Source organism: Squalius cephalus (genome assembly GCF_949319135.1).
Source record: "Squalius cephalus genome assembly, chromosome: 11".
In the NCBI taxonomy this organism is placed as follows: Eukaryota; Metazoa; Chordata; class Actinopteri; order Cypriniformes; family Leuciscidae; genus Squalius; species Squalius cephalus.
Window position 1 is genome coordinate 20,022,050 of NC_137132.1, and position 17,432 is coordinate 20,039,481.

Below are 17,432 nucleotides of genomic sequence, written 5' to 3' on the forward strand. Positions count from 1 at the left end.
AATTCAAAATGTAACAATGAAGAAACTGATCCACACAGTAGGGGGAGCTGTAAGTGACTGCCGCATCCCTTTCTGTCAGATTTTTACAGCAGCACAAGGAACATTGGTGTGTTTACTTGCTACTAACAAAATCCTGTCATTGCCATTATAACCATGGATAAAACATGATAAAAACTTGCAGCTCGGATATCGAAAGCCGGCTCATGAGCACATCGTCATTCATCTTCAAATCATACCATTTGTTTTGCGTCTTCTGATTGGTTTCTGTGGACTCAGAAATACTCTAGTGAAATACTTTTGAGAAATACTCAAAAATATATAATAGTACTCAAAAACATTCTTTTTTTATAACTTTAATGTAACTCAACAACATTCTTGTTGTGTCACAGAATGTAGGTTTAAGAGGTTTTTTTAGGCGAGGATGTAGTTACTTAGACCTCAAATATGTGACTCATATAAACATAGCACCTATTTCACAATTTGTTTAGACGCTTTCGCAGATGCGAACTCCAGGCCATCAGCGGCCGTTCAGCGCTCATGTACTGTACCCACAGAGAACAGCTTCACCTTGCCCAGTCCTTCAGAAATTTGCCTCTGGCTCTTATGTAGATAGTGGTTAAACATGAGATATAACTCATATTAAGATTACAATGATTTCTATTTAAAATTAATGCTGTTTTTTTTTTACTTCCTAAAAAAATGTGTTACGGTTTACACAAAAAATGTTTCAGCTTTGGTAAAAATGTTTCTTGAGCACCAAATCAACATATTAAACTGATTTCTGAAGGATCATGTGACACTGAATACTGAGGTAACGATGCTGAACATTCACCTTTGCCACCACAGAAATAAATTACATGTGAAAATATGTTTAAGTAGAAAACAGTTATTTAAAATGTAAATAATATTTCACAATATTACTGTTTTTACAGTATTTTAATCAAATAAATCCAGCCCTGCATGGTATAGTTTATGTCAAAAATGACTTACATTGGGGGCACAGAAATCCGCATTGGTTGTGGAACGCACCACTCCTTTGGGCAAGGAGTCTCTCTTCATGTTTTGAACGTTAACTTTGTCTCCTTGACTTGGGATTCTGGATGTAGCGCAGTCACAGGTGTGGACACGATGTTCATTGTGGGGAGGTTGACAGGTGTTGTAGGCTTGGTACCAGTTTACAGCTGTTTCAGTGGGGTTACTCCAGCGATGCCTACTAGAGCGGGCTGTCTCCATGACCCTTGACCCGTCAGCAGAAATACAGTAAGTCTCCTGTTTATGTGACTGTTGCCCAATGTCATGCTTCATTCCTTTGGCACCTTTAATGTGAGCTTTGCAATAGACGTTAAAAACAAATCATTGTCTGTCAGTGACATTGACACAAAGCTTTAAATAAAAATCTTTGTTGCACCACAAAATTAATTGCTATTGCATCAAGTTAATATGTTAATTTACCTGTTGTCTCTTGTGTTGGAGTTCCTCTTTGACTGCTTTTCCTCTCTACTTTTTTCACCCTTGTCCCTCTTGTCATCTCTGCATTTTCTGTCTCTGGCTGTTAACAGACAAAATAGTTAAATGACATTGTTACATTGAAATTTTGAAGGTAATTTAATTTATACCTTAAATTATAAAATAAAATACAATATTTTTTTTTTTAAAAACATATAAGATAAATATAATAATTTTATGCATTTTATTCCACAACCTCATTATGCTAACAATATTCTCCACAGTCTTTTTTTTTTTTGGCCATTTTACAGCTGTCACTGGCCCTTATGCTGGTGAACACAAAACAAATTTAGCAGTCTCGACTGAATTTAATGCAATGTAGGCAAAGGGATTACATGGGTAGAACGTGCCCCACACCCAACCATCTGTACAGACACAATCAACCACAATACCCTTTTTGGGGACAACTGTTGTTCCGGCAGCTATGAAATACATGACGATCAGTTACATTCCAGCTGGCACAAAACCACCTGGGTGGACAGGGTTTGAACTCACCATGTCATTCTGTCTGCTGCTTAGGTTTGGATTACACCCCTCATAATAGACAATCTACCAGTAAAAGAATGAAAAATTGAAATAGAAAAAGTAATGCAAACATGTATGTGTGTGTGTATGTATGTTGATTGATAGAGAAAAGGAGAAAATGCTACATTAAAATAGAATGTTTCCATGATTTTTTTTAAAAATCTCGATCATAATGTTTTAAACAAAATGTCGGTTTCTGACCTGGACAGGCATCTCTTGCTGTATGTTTCTTGAATTAGTCTTTCTGTCTGCCATTTTCTGGCTTTCAGCCCTTCTTACAGCTCTCACTATATCTGAAATTTAAACACATTAATTGAATTAGTAAGCAATTGTACTTAGCAACAAAGTCACTATGAATATTTTGCTTTTCATTTAATCATTTATTTTATTAGCAGACGACTTCAGTACATAAAACCACGACATTACAGAATCTCTGATAAGATATAAAAAAATGTTAACCAAAGCAGAGCTCAAAATAGCACATTCCGTATGAGAAAAATTATGTGGCTTTGCACCTCATTTCCTGTTTTGCTTCTTCACGTATTTTGACGAGGGGAAATACCCGCAGGATATTTTACTGTGCTTAGTCAAGGAAATGTGGTGCATCCATACAGACAGGTTCAACAACATTATTAACTTAAAATGAAGTTGCACAACCATTTGAAATTCAGATTAGTGTAGGCTTATAATATTTTTATCATCTATTAAAAATAATAGGCCTAGTGATTAAAATATTTGAACATTGTCTTTTATTAAAAAACCCTACTAAGATAAACTACATTTAACACTAGTTAGATTATGTTACACACTAATCAGGAAGAAGTGGACAGAATGTATATAACAAATGGGTAGTTGACATAAAATACATGTGGGAAGTTGTTGACATGTCCTGCTATACTCCAGCTAAAACCATTTAGGAATTGGCTTATTCTTTAATCATCATTATGCATATTTTATGAACCTAAAAACATGGTATGTTTGTACTTTTACTTTCTGTGTTCATTTCTGTGTCACACCACAGGAACATTCAAAAGGCAAAATGATGATTCCTCGGCAGTAAAATGACAAAGAAATGATGACCAGCTATGAAATATACAATTTTTGTCCTATATACATTTAAAGGTAGGGTAGGCAATTTCAGAGAGGCTAGCGATAGCAAGCTAGCTTTGAAAGCATAAGATCCCACCCTCCCTTCGGAGCTTCTCCAAAGTCACACCTCGTCCAAAACACATGGACACGTACAGCCAGATCAGAGTCGTTAAATGATAGCGTTAAATGACCTACAATAATAATGAACGTAAACAGAGCTCTTACTTCTATCTGACTGCTAGATTAACTTCTGTGCTGATATAGAAACGCATAAATCCGAATCTGAAGATGTGAACTGCTCTGAGTAGAATGCAACGGGTTGCATTTCTTAATTACGGTAATTAACATGACGTGAATGCAGCATGAGCTCGTTTTGGTGCAGGAGGAACTGTAAAAGGTGCACAAAAAAAAGTTGCTGCCTTAAATTTGTTAAGTACAATCAACTTGGATATTTAAGCCACTCAACTTAAATTGCATTAAACTGACTTAAAATTGTTGGATATTGTAGGTATAACTTGCTGATTGCTTGCATAATTGCAAATTGCTTAACTTATTTTGATGAGTTAAAAAGTAATGTAATAACACATGTTGTTATAACTTACTGATCATTTAATTTTTTACAGTGAGAGCCTCATGTCATGGAACATGCTGATGACGTGTGATGTCTGCAAAGGTATGTAAATACATATGTTGACAGGCAGGTAGGACATCTTATCATTGCACTGGACCAAATGCAATGATTGGATGAACATTATTTGGTCCTGAGACTTCCACAGAAGATATATGTACATTTTGTAAAATTTCAACCAGTATAAGAAAAAGTGTTTATGAAAAACATTGCCTATCCTAGCTTTAATCTAAAATCTTGAATGTTGATTTAAAAAGTCCATGACACATTTTGTCAACTACCCGAGTACTTTGTCATTGAAAGTCCTCAGTGCCCTAAACTCCAGTGCCCTATTTACAATTAAGACCCTGCTGTTTCTTAATTAATCCCACGCAGGAGAAGCAAGTGCTTTAAGTGAGCTGAAGACTGCACAACACTGTGGGTGTGTTGTACCCACTCTCCATTCACTGTGAATGGGATTTGACGCAATAAGGGTTTCTGATTGGCCAATGTTAAGCGGCTGTTGCTTGCCTGTGTGTGTCTTCTAAATGAAATCTAGTCGGGCTTAACCTACAAATCCTCACAGTGGTTTTACCTTCATTCTGATTGTTCCTCAGGAGGACTAAATCTTCCTGCTTTTTGGCAGCCGGCCAGCCAGAATTAGTGCAGATGGTATTATCTGCAGGAGGGAAACCAAAACAATTAGAGATGTATTCATTTAAGGTCCACCAGTGTTCCATGCTTTTACTTTTTTTCACTCTGGAAATCTTGATTTGGGGGAAGTAAATTTAGACAATCTTGTTTGTCCTGTCATTCATGTATTTAATGATCTGATAAACACTGTACAAACCTTTTTCTTTGTTTGCCTGTCAGTCAAGCTAGTTTCTTTATTATGAGCATGAAAGGACAAGGGCAACAAGGGTGTATTATTGCAGCTTGGTCATGTGATGCAAAAGAAAGACAAAATATATCACATACCTAAAGCATCATTTTCAGAAACAGACTTTGGTAGTGACCTGAAAGTTGACACAAGAAAACATTTAATAAAATACAAATATTCAGAGAGAGTTTACATTCTGCAATATGTCGCTATATGGAAGCCACACGGGTCCTTTCACTTTTACTTTGACTGGAAGTTCAACTCTTTTTTTTGTTGTTCACTAAAAAAACACAGACTGATCTCACCTTTGTTTCTTTTTTCTAGTGTTGTCTGAACTGATTTGAGAAATTTCCTGAAAATAAATACAGCATGAGGCAGTATAGTGATAAATTATTTTAGATATTTATGTGAAATGTATTAATATGAAATCACATGCATGCATATGTTAACGTGTTCTCAAGAATACGCAAGCCTAACATTTCAGGTTTCTCTTTCACAAACAGACCTGAAATAGATGTTAATATATTTCCATATGGTTTCAGTATAATCAGTTAGCAGCAGCTTTTCTTATAATGGAAGCTCATGATGTCCACAGCACGGTTATAGCGTGGATCCAGATGGCTGATACATTTCCCATGACAGTGCAGTATGCATGCAACATTCCAGCAGTCATTTGTATAGTTACCATGGAGATGGAACGCCCTGCGCTCTTCCCGTTGGTGGTGTCATCTAAGAGAACAGCTGGACTGTGGGACCTGCTGGGGATGGTGTACACCTGAGCCTCACAGGACTCCTGCACGGCCTCGTACAGGCTGTCCATCGAGCCCTCCTACAAAAAAAACCAAACATGTCACTTACAATCTGTGCTGCTAATAAGCTAATAACGTTAAGTACAGTGTACTTATTACAAGGGTCTTTATCCCCTTGGTGGACAGAGAGACAGACCTTGTTAGTTACAAAATACCTTATATAAAATGAACCCCTGGTTTCACAGACAAGGCTTAAGCTAGTCTTAAAATATGTCAGTCCCATTGTTTTGTCTCAAGATTCAAACAAGTAATGTTTTTTTCTAAGGCATGTTTATAACAGCTACTTAAATGTCCTTATTGAACTAAGGCCTATAATCCTGGCTTAATCTAAGCCCTGTCTGTGAAGCCAGGTCTGAGTGTTGCATTTTAAGCCTAGTCTTTATAGTATTTTATTAATATAAGTAATATATTAATGTATTTGTATATATTGTTATATAAAAAAAATCCATATATAGGTACACTTTAATTTCACTTTCTCAAATGTGAAAAATGTAGCTTAAATTTAAGATTCTCCGCTTTAACCTTGGTTTAAACAAAATTCATGCTGTATTTTAGTTTAAAGCAATTTTTTGAACAAAAATGAGTTTGAGATCAAATAAGTAATGCCGTACAACCACCAATTCCACTAAGAGTCACAGACCCCATTGAAGACCCTGATTTATAAGGGTACGTTTACACGACAAGGTACACATGGATCTGCGAAAATGACTAAAAATGCTGTATTATGCATGCCAGGCCAGTAGTTGGCGATGTAACTTTGTAAAGAAACATTACACGCATGTAGACCTTTTTCACAGCAGCGCCATCTTTAATTATTAACAGGAATAAAAGGGAGGCTGGTGTGTTGATCTCTTCAGTGGGTTGTACAGTTATGTAATGTGTTTTTGAATTGTTCTGCTGACGAAACACTGCAAAAATATACTTACAAGAAATTTTAGTAGAACAAAAAAACTCTGAAATATGAGCTGTGGAAAAATGTGAAAAGAATTCTGATTGATCTAGGAGCTTTATACAGCGGATGCCATTGAAAACACAATAATGCCGGGGACACACTTAACGACTAGCTGAAACATTCCATGAGTGAACTGAACACACTTACAGACTGTTTCCAACAACTGGAGCACATTTTAAACCGACTGCAAACACCGACTGAACGCAACTCGGCATGTTTGGGCATGATCAGTCGTAAGTAGGCTATCAAATTACATTCATAATGGGCCTTATAGTCGTTAAATGTGTCCGCGGCTTTAGTCTTTCCCTCACAGCCTCGCTTTTAAACCTGTAATGGCCCTGCTTTGAATAAGGTTTATAGACTGAACGTATACGACTGAACACATAATACGCATGGGCATGACGTCACAGTTTTCACAAATTCGCATTTTTGTGTGTTTTCAGTCCCACAAAACGGCAATGTCAAGTAAATGATCGGCCAAAATGCATAAAAACATTGCTATCATCTTTGAACTAGGCTCAAAAGTATCTTAAATTGTCACTACCGAAACAGTCACTACCGAAACATGGTGAAGTTTCGGATGTGACATGATCATGTTTTTTTTAGTGTTATTCGATAAAATTTAGTTTTGTGTGTGTACAACTTTTCAGAACTGTGCTAGGTAACCATGTGCTGGTTATCATCTTTGAACTAGGCTCAGAAGTATCTTAAATTGTCACTACCGAAACAGTCATGACCGAAACATGCCATCATTGTTTTGGTAGTGACAAAAGTGAACACATAGTCATTTATTTGGGGGAAATAAACTAAATTTTGTACAGTTATGCAAATCATTAGTATATTAGTGTGTTTTAGTATGCGAGTAAAAATTCTGTAATGTGATGTGGTCACTACCAAATCATTACTGTCACTACAGAAAATGTGCCGTCGCAACCGAAACATTGATGTTTTGTCTAAAATAAAGTGAATTATCAACTAAGATGTTATTATAGTGTTTGGTTCAATGTATATTCAAATGAATGAATCCTTAACTTTGAAATCAGTATGATTAACTTTTTACAAAGAAAGATTGGGTTCAAAATACAACAAATCTTATAAATTACACTTGAAATATTGTTAAAATTGTAAATGTTACTGATGTACCTGTGAAAACTTTTTTTTAAAATAGCAAAAAATATATTTACAAGGTAGATGTAAACAAAATATTAATAGGTCAATATAAGCCTTCTTATTAAATTATTTATTATTGTGTTTCGGTAGCGACAAATCTGGGGAGAGGAAAAATATTCCAAAACTTTCGGAAAATACAATATGATCATTAACTGCACAATGTGTACAGAAATGTGTACCTTGGATATTATACAATTTGCACACATACAAAATTTGTGGAAAAAGACTAATTTTTTTCAAGACGTTTCCAACTCTGACTTTGAACCAATTCTGTAGAATGGCCCATATAGTTTATCATTTTATTATTTTATAGTGCACTCAAGTGCAAATCCATTTGCGCAAAAGATAAGAAGCAGAATAACAAATAACCAGAAGTATTATATTGCTTATGGAAAATCTGAGCAGCGTAAATTCAGTGACGCGAGACCACCATTAATCCTATATTGCACAAAACAACATCTGGCAGAGAAATTTTTCACCAACAGTTATAAAAAAAGTAATTTCAACCTAAATTGCATTAAACTAAAAAAATTTTTTGAATCTTGTATAACTTATAAAAAAAGTTTGAAAATTGCTTAACTTATTTTGATGAGTTAATACAATGTAAAAACATATGTTGTTATAACTTCTGATTATATAATTTTCTACAGTGAATGTTTTTGTTTTATAAATAAAATAATAAAAGAAATAATTCAAATGAAATTGAATGAGATATTGTAATAAATAGTTTATCTTTAATGCAAGAGCTACAAATGTAAGCCATAATACACAACACACTGACTTGACTTCTTCACTATAAGGAAGCAAAACTAAAGGCCCTCCGAAAGCAGCTAAAGCATGGTTCCTGATCTTCATGCACTGTCACATGTTGCCTTTGAACCCTCCAGCAGTTCATGTTTCATCCACACACTGTCGAACAATAAACCACAGAGAAGAAAAGCAGAATCACATCTTACCAGAGAGAAGCAGAAGAGATTCATTTTGGGAAGTATGGTTTCTTTCCAGTGGCCACAGCATAGGATGAACAATGGGACGAGGCAGGCAGACAGCGAGCAGAGTGCTTAGTGTTCCAGGCTGCCTACTGCTCCACAGATTAATACTGAATGACATCCTTTCTCTAATCCAATAGATGTGGAGGACCATTACCACTCCAGGCAACCCCTCTATCAAGTGCTGAGCTTGTTAATGCTGATGTTGTTTACTTACTAGAGAAGTGGGTTGAGAGCTTTTGTTTGGGCTATGATGGAGTCATAGTCAGAACAGTTGATTGAGTAATTTACTGTAGATTCCAGTCACTTGTCTAATTTAAAAATGTGATCCAGAGGCATCCTGTCTTTACACAGGCATGTAAAAGACTAAAGCTCGGAGCATCTCTGATTCTGATTTGGTTCTGTGTGAATTAAAATGTCATATTTTCATTTATAGTTTTCACATTAATTAACATTATTTCTGAAATGATTATTTGTGGATGCTCCATTCACATACTTCAGGCCAAGAAACTTGATCATATTTAATATATTTCATATTTTATTAGTGTATTTAGCATAAAATATTTTTTTATTTTTTATTTAGCCATATGTTCCCTAAAATGTAAGTAACTTGTTTATTAAATTATGTAGACAATGAAAACGGAAATGTATGTTTATGTATGTGTGTATGTGTGTACACACACAAACTCAGCGGCCACTTTATTAAGTACACCTTTCTAGTACCAGGATGGACCCCCTTTTTTGCCTTCAGAACTGCTTAAATTCTTCAAGTCATTGATTTAACAAGGCGTTGGAAACATTCCTCAGAGATTTTTGATTCCTCAGAGATTACATATTGACGTGATAGCATCACGCAATCGCTGCAGATTTGTCAGCTGTCGCATTCATGATGCAAATCTCCTGTTCCATCACATCCCAAAGGTACTCTATTGGATTGAGATCTGGTGACTGAAGGCCATTTGAGAATAGTGAACTCATTGTACCTTTGTGATGTGCGTTATCCTGAAGTAGCCATCAGAGGATGGGTCACTGTGGTCATAAAGGGATAGACATGGTCACTAACAACACTCAGGTGGGCTGTAGCGTTTAAATGCTCATTTGGTACTATGAGGCCCAAGTAAATATCCCCCACACCATTACACCTCCACCAGCAGCCTGGATCGTTGATACAAGGCAGGATGGATCCATGCTTTCATGTTGTCTATGCCAAATACTGACCCTATCATCAGGATGGCGCAGCAGAAATCAAGACTCATCAGACCAGGCAACGTTTTTCCAATCCTCTATTGTCCAATTTTGTTGAGCCCATGCCAATTGCTGTAGCCCATCGGCTTCAAGGTTCAACATGTTTTGCGTTCAGATGATGCTTTTCTGCATGCCTCGGTTGTAATCTATTTGAGTTATTGTTGCCTTAGTATCAACTCGAACCAGTCTGGCCATTCTCCTTTGACCTCTGACATCAACAAGGCATTTTCACCCACAAAACAGCTGCTCACCGGATATTTTCGGACCATTCTCTGTAAACCCTAGAGATGGTTGTGCATGAAAATCCCAGTAAATCAGCAGTTTCTGAAATACTAAGACTTAAATCACATGACTTCCCCATTCTGATGCTCAGTGTGAACTTCAGCAGATCGTATTGACCATGACTACATGCCTAAATGCATTGAGTTGGTGCCATATGTGATTGGCTGATTAGATATTTGCATCAATGAGCAGTTAAACCGGGGTATTTAAGAGGCCAGTGATTGTATATAACATACTATACAGATGCACCGATCGATCGGTCAGTCTCTCACGCATTTCCAATTTCGATGCGGTCCGTTTTGTTGCCAGCGGGCCGCTGGCAGCGGCCCAAGCAATAACGTCAGCTGTGCGTTCTTGCCTCTCAGACGGCGAAGTGCACACACACCTACCTCCTCTCACTCACTCTTCTCATTCACTCTGGTTAAATAGTATTTGTATCGTGCATAATTTTACTAATTCCCACAAGTTTCGCTCTCACATCAAAAGCGTGTGCACCGGCACCACTGATCTATATAAGTGGACAGTGGCGGCGCTAGACCGGGGATTGAGAATTTGCTTAGCACCGGCTCTGAAGTGAAGCGATGCGTTCATGTAAGAAAAATATCCATATTTAAAACTTTATCGACTAAAATAACTAGCTTCCGGCAGACGGCCGTACGCAAGTCGACTTACGTCAAAAGAGTAACCCTTGAACTTGACAACGTAATGACGAACTCGGTTGCCCAGCCCTGTTTGTTTGAACCTTTTTTACCATAGACAGTAAAAGAAATGGACACAGCGTGAAATTGGATTCAACAGAGAAAAGTGAAGTCTATTATAGAAGCACTCACTTCCTGATGGCTGAGCGTACTGCGCAGACTCAAACTGAGCTTGACGACGTAGATGTGACGTGAGCAACCCGTCTGTCTTCTAGTAGCTGTGCCAAGAGAAATCTAAATCATTCCCTTCCGAAACTTGCAGAGACGGAGAGTGTGAGTATGAGCTGCCCATGAGCTAGGAGCAGGAGAAACTTTTGCTAAGTATTCTGATTAATTATTTTGTCATTTTGCCTCCACGTCCCCCCGATTGCCCCCGACCTTCTCCTCCTGTCCATACGATAATTTCTCTACTGTGCGACAGAGAGTCGCGTGGTTATGACGCAATCGTTAGCCTATTTTTACAAAAACTGATTCTACGGGGCCATAACGTATATACAAGGTAATGGAGCCTTTTATACATTTTCATGTTTCTTTAGAAACAAATAATGGACAAATGGAGTCTTTAAACGCCTCAGATGTAAAGTTATTCGCTGTCAAAGTGACGCCAAAATGAATGGGAGTCAATGGAATGCTAACAGCAGGTGATGGTCTGCTAATCAATGGCGGCTCCCGGGGAAGCTTCAGTTTTTTCTGAAACATTACCCCCTTGTTTTTTACAGTCTATGGTTTGAACCGCAAGAGACGTCAAAGCTTACGCTACTCCTACATCCGATCCTACAATGTAAAAAAAAAGTTGCTGTCTTAAATTTTTAAGTACAATCAACTTGAATGTTTAAGTCATTTCAACTTAAATTACATTAAACTGACTTAAAAAAATCTTGAATCTTGAAAAAAAGTAGAAAATTGCTGAGCTTATTTTGATGAGTTAAAGCAATGTAAAAACATATGTTGTCATAACTTGATCATATCATTTTTTACAGTGTACATCATGCATACATCGTCAAGGCCAAGGGTTACTCTTTTGGCATAAATCCACTTGCAAAATTGATACTGTGCTTAGTTCTTTGTACACTTTACAATGTGACCTTAAGATAAAATGGGAAATTAAATACTAGAATGCTATAAATGCAGGGTATTGAAGTCATTGATGCAACGAATCCCTGGTGAAAAAAAAATGCTACGTATACTGATATTAAAGTGTAGAACTTTATTTTACATTACATGTAAATGTAATGTAAAGTACATTACAAATTCATAACGAGTGTCTTCGAAACATACAAGCTAACTTAGTCAAGTGTATTATATTTGAGTAAAAAGTATGCTCAGTAATACCTTTGGCTTATTCCAAATACTACAAATTGCACTTTGTCTTCAATAACACAGGCACATTAATAACAAAAACACATTTAAAGTGTGTTAAAAGTTGTATTGTGAAAATAAGTTAAAGCATGATGCTAATATACTTTTAAAATATTTAAAGATAGTAAAACATTTTGTTAGTATATTTGCAATGTACTATAGAAAAAGGGAAAATATTAAAGTTGGACATAAACTCTTAAAGTGACAGCAGCCTAATATTCCTGCTGCTGTTTGTCATGTTAATCAAAGAACAGAAGACAAAGAAAATCACTCTCTGTCTTTTTTATAATGAAGACTATCCAGTGTTATTTTACATTTGATTACATTAATTTCTGTAGTATTTCTTACCTGAATAGGCTGCTGTTAGACCCACCTGAAAAACTTTTATTTAATATCTCTCTTTTTTCTACTGCATTTGTTTGCATAGGTGCATCTCTTAAAACATTGTAAGTAGACTGAAGACAATTAAACTATAGGAACACAACACCAGCTGTCTCTACACAGGGAATGTTGACCTCTTTTTCTAGCTGGTGACATAAAAATATACTTAAAGGCAGTGATATTTTATTAACCAAGCACCATGTTCTGTCTCCATCCACAGGGAAAATGAAGGTGACATTAATGCATAGCTTTTAGGAAAATCTATCATTTAAGTACCTTGACTGCACTGTGTGGGGCCATCTGGATTATCTGTAGATTTAAATTAAAAATATGATTTAATATGACTGAATCAACCTCATTAGGTAAGGTACGACCATCGACAGTCAATTGTATAAGAAATTTTCCCTAAGTGCAGAGTTTCACTTTTTACATTGTATAACCCAAGGAGTGTGGCATGTATGTTGTAATAGTCACTTGGGTAAATCTCCTAATCCTAGGGAAAATCTCTTCATCCATTCTCAGCTAGAGAAAATATACCCAGCTGAGGATTCACCGCCTTGGCATATGACATTACCTGCTAGCACAGTGAGTGTTTTTTAGCCAAAGTGCATGTGATGTCTTGTCAACAACCCTTAGGTCGTTTATACCTGGAACTGTCTCAAAAATAGGCCCAGAGGATTATGGTGCATGCACAGCGCTTCAGATATCAGGAAAGGAGGTGAATCTGGTATAAGAATGTATAAGCTGTTGCAGAAAGTGGGTCAAAATGAAAGCAAGGTGTTATGGTTCTCTCTGGCTGTGCAAACAGATGATTGTGAAGGTCACCAGATATTTGATTTGCTTCAGTGATAATCTGCTTGTTTTTATTTTTTGGAATCCTGCCAAATTATGCAATCTGTTCATTTCCTTTATGTTGCAATGAAAAGGGCAGTTTGAGGTGATGGCTGGTCTGACAGAGAAAGCACAACTAATGCACTCAGATAATTAATGCGCTCACTTAAATTTAATGATTAGTCCTGCATACTTACGAAAGCATATTTTATTAAGGGAATTCAAGTAGCAGATTCCATTTGAAAGTCAACAAGAAATCAAATTGAAGCCTATTTAATTTCTTAATGCACGTTCCTGGTTTTATTCATTAGTGCATGTTGTTCCAAATTGGAAAAAAATATATTTTTTTGCAGAAATCTTTATAATATGAATGAAATGTACCTTCATCCTAAATGACTTTGCTTTTTTCATGTCTTCACATAATGCAAATGAAGTATTTGGGGAGCATTTGAACAAACTCTGTTCTGACTCTTTTTGGTGGGTAACACCCACTTCTCACCATCCAATCAGTTTGCAATATTTAAAATGAACCCCCACCCAACATTTTTTTTCTTATTCAATATCCAGTTGCAAACTGGAATTCACGTTAATCGTAGCTAAGCCAAGATGGCAATACCTTTTTTACAGTCTCAATTCAGTTTAAGTTAATTCATCACTGCAATGTGTCCTGTTTCCAATTTTCTTCCTCTTTCTTGACAAATCTTGATCTCTCTCTCTCTCTCTCTTAATCAGCAAAAGAGCTCAGATTCTGAGAAACGACAGCTCATTGGCTTGCTCATTTCTTAGAACTTGTAAATTGACAAAAATGTCATGTCAATTCAACCCACCTAGGCCTCCGGCTCTTAATCTTTTGCTGTCCATTAGAGAACATGACAAGATAAATTGCTGTCACGGGCGCTGTGTGAAAGAAGGTGCGCAGGTTCCCAGCTGGTTATTTCAAAAGAAGAAAATCCTCAATCTCTTTAATCACAAACGGTCAGGGAAAATAAAGAAGGGAGGATTAATTCACAGCTGACCCATATTTCCTTGTTTGAATTAAGATTATTAGAAGCTGCCCAATTTATTTGTGTACAAGAAGCATGTAGTATGTATACGTATAGACTGCAATGTATTTTTTAAAAATGTTATTATAATTAGTATTATTCTATTATAACGAGCAGCACAACAGTTATCTATGCAAAAGTGAAAATTACTTTTGTCATAAGACTCACAGATGGAACAATAAAGTTCAATAACCTCACAATATTGTTGACTAAATCTTCTGAAGGGTTTATAAAAATGCACAGAGCTTCTCATCACGTTAAGCTTGTTTGGAAACAAGGTTATTATGTTTTATATCACCCATGATAAACATTTGATATGCAGTTTTGCATCTCATGAGAGGAGTGCATGTTTGGCTTTCAGTTTTCTCATCTGTTAAAAGCAGCGGTTAATCCAGACAAATGGCATCGTAACATCTCTCTCGAATGACCTATATCTCTCTGATACTGCTTTGACTTCAACACATACACAGCTTTTTACTGAGTAGATTTTATTTCATTCATAAATCAAATCATACAGAGCTGGGACAGAAATCATGGTTATTATAAATTCATTTAAGCAGTGATATGTAAAACAATCAATGTTGAATCAGATGGAAAAGGAAAACATACACCTAAAGTAACCCAGTGCTACTACACCATTACAATGAGCATTAGTGCCTGATTCAAGGACAGTAGATCAACAGGATTGGTGACATTGAGAGATCAGTCACACAGATCAGAAGTGCAGCAGTAGGTATTCACTCCAGGCACACAGAACTCCTCACATGTCCGGGAGAACACAGTGGCTGCGGTTAAAAACATATCAAGAAAAACAGGTCAATCATTTCTAGAATACAGAAGAAAAAAATGACATTTTCCTTTTTTAATCACCAGTGGAGCGGTAATAAATATGAAGCTGTTTAGGGTCATTATCACGAACTAGAACTAAAACCATTAAAAAAAAACAAAAAAACATTCAAAACATTAAACTTATTTTATTTTGTTTAGCTGTTAGGTGCAACCACCCAAAACAGTCTAGCAACCACCCATAACACCCTAGCAACCACCCAGAAAACCCTAGTAACCACCCAAAATACCCTAGCAACACCCTAGCAACCACCCAAAACAGCCTAGCAACCACCCATAACACCCTAGCAACCGCCTAGCAACCACCCAGAACAACCTAGCAACCGCCTAGCAACCACCCTAAAGAACCTAGCAACCACCCAAAATATCCTAGCAACCGCCTAGCAACCACCCAGAATACCCTAGCAACCACCCAAAACAGCTTAGCAACCACCCATAACACCCTAGCAACCGCCTAGCAACCACCAGAACACACTAGCAACCACCCAAAATACCCTAGCAACACCATAGCGACCAGCCATAACATCCTAGCAACCGCCTAGCAAAAAACATTCTGGTCCAAACTTTCTCAAGCCAACTTAAAGTTTGTCTCGACGAACTTTCTCATCTAGTTTAAGTTGAAGTGCTAAAATACATAAAACTAAAATAAAAAAGTAAAATAAAAACTAATAAAAAAAACCTAAAACATACAAAAACTATGTAGATCAAATTTAAATACAAATTATATAAAATATGAACAAAAACTATAATAGTATATCAATGATAGCCTATCAAAATTATACTCACTATTACCGACTATTGAAAATTCAGTAAATAACTAAAGTAATATTGTTTTCTTACGTGTTGAAACCGTTTTGCAGAAATTGCTTGAGGTTGGGCATTCAGTTGGGGTCTTGCAGTCCCCATCCACACAGGTGTAGCATGTCAGCGAGTGCACTGATGAGAGATTACATACCGGTATTAGACAAATAGATGATAATGATGACCTTTTTCTGCACTTTATCAGAGTATTTTCAATTTTTACATTCCAAACTTACTCCGAGACATGATAGCTAGCAATGTCCAGTTCATTATATTAGATAGATAGATGGATAGATAGATAGATAGATAGATAGATAGATAGATAGATAGATAGATAGATAGATAGATAGATAGATGATAGATAGATAGATAGATAGATAGATAGATAGATAGATAGATAGATAGATAGATATTGAAAAATCTTTTTTCTTACCTGATGCGCTGCAGAGGAGCACCACAATAAAAGCACACACTAGGGCCTTCATGATGAAAACTTGGTCTGGTCACGCAGAGGAACTTGATTCTTTATATACCTTGGTTACACCTTTTACCGTAAATACATTCTTTCTTACAGTAATGCGGCATGACAGGTTTCATGTAACTAGATATAGATGTCAGTTTAGTTCCTTGACAAGGAAGTAAAATCTTAAAATAAAAAAGGACTGTCTGTCCATGATGCAAGATCCAAGAACTTCTATCAAGCCTGTAACCATAGGGCATCTTTTTCTAACCTTTTCAACTCTTTTATCCATCCTCTGTCATCTGATAATTTAGTTATTTTAATTTTGAATAAACCATTTGATGTCACTTTTTTCAAATATCACAACTAACTGTTTTGACTGTGCTTCTATTTTATTATATTCTTTAGTACAGTTATTGAAACCAGTGTTGGGGGTAATGCATAACAAGTAACAAAACTTTCATTATCAGATTACTTCTTCCAAGTAACTAGTAACTACTTTACTTTTAAAACATTATAATGCCTATGATGCACGTGATGCTTATTGTAGTTCTAGACTAAATGTAAGCATGCATTTACTCATCTCACTTTCACAAAAAACGATTTATATTCCTTAAAGGGAATAAAAACAGTGAAATAAGACAAATATACTTTATGCATTTAATCTCACTTTATTAACCAACGTCTTTGCTGCTGATCTTCGATGATCTGATTGAGCCATACTAGTAAGCAAAAATGATTTTAGATAAACATAATTTTGTGTTGAACTATCTTTTCCTGCATCCTATTCAATCCAGAATGGCAGCAGCTGAAAGTTTTGTTTGAGATGCGCCCTCTACAGACATGAATTTGCATTTCCTTCAGCCTGAGGATTATTCATTTCACTTTTGGTATGAAAGGGCCTTTAAAATAGAATTTAGTTACTACATTAGTTACTTTTTAGGGAGTAACGCAATATT

The 17,432-nt window shown here is 36.3% G+C and overlaps 2 protein-coding genes across 2 annotated transcripts in view; both read right to left on the bottom strand.

Moving 5' to 3' along the window:
* The window catches only part of samsn1a (SAM domain, SH3 domain and nuclear localisation signals 1a), a 123,321-nt gene that overhangs the window by 5,807 nt on the left and 100,082 nt on the right, over nucleotides 1–17,432 (bottom strand). The window contains exons 4-11 of the mRNA XM_079887126.1: nucleotides 5,293–5,436; nucleotides 4,913–4,959; nucleotides 4,706–4,743; nucleotides 4,323–4,406; nucleotides 2,233–2,324; nucleotides 2,002–2,055; nucleotides 1,453–1,549; nucleotides 991–1,328 (exon numbers count right to left, since the gene is read on the bottom strand). Of these exons, the coding sequence (XP_079743252.1) occupies nucleotides 991–1,328; nucleotides 1,453–1,549; nucleotides 2,002–2,055; nucleotides 2,233–2,324; nucleotides 4,323–4,406; nucleotides 4,706–4,743; nucleotides 4,913–4,959; nucleotides 5,293–5,436 (894 nt within the window). The remainder of the gene's footprint in view (nucleotides 1–990; nucleotides 1,329–1,452; nucleotides 1,550–2,001; nucleotides 2,056–2,232; nucleotides 2,325–4,322; nucleotides 4,407–4,705; nucleotides 4,744–4,912; nucleotides 4,960–5,292; nucleotides 5,437–17,432) is intronic.
* Nucleotides 15,000–16,545, bottom strand: LOC307167763 (uncharacterized protein). Its single transcript, XM_079887055.1, has 3 exons — nucleotides 16,447–16,545; nucleotides 16,053–16,148; nucleotides 15,000–15,151 (listed from the first exon to the last, which is right to left on the bottom strand). The coding sequence occupies exons 1-3, from the start codon at nucleotides 16,496–16,498 to the stop codon at nucleotides 15,069–15,071; spliced, it is 231 nt and encodes a 76-aa protein (XP_079743181.1). The 5' UTR covers nucleotides 16,499–16,545; the 3' UTR covers nucleotides 15,000–15,068.

What these genes read in the sequence shown, in the direction of transcription:
- LOC307167763 (XM_079887055.1), bottom strand. Translation starts at nt 16,498, where the DNA reads ATGAAGGCCCTAGTGTGTGCTTTTATTGTGGTGCTCCTCTGCAGCGCA. An exon ending in GCTCCTCTGCAGCGCATCAG is followed by an intron (nt 16,149 to 16,446) that starts GTAAGAAAAAAG and finishes ATCTCTCATCAG; the next exon opens with TGCACTCGCTGACATGCTAC. An exon ending in CTGCAAAACGGTTTCAACAC is followed by an intron (nt 15,152 to 16,052) that starts GTAAGAAAACAA and finishes TTTTAACCGCAG; the next exon opens with CCACTGTGTTCTCCCGGACA.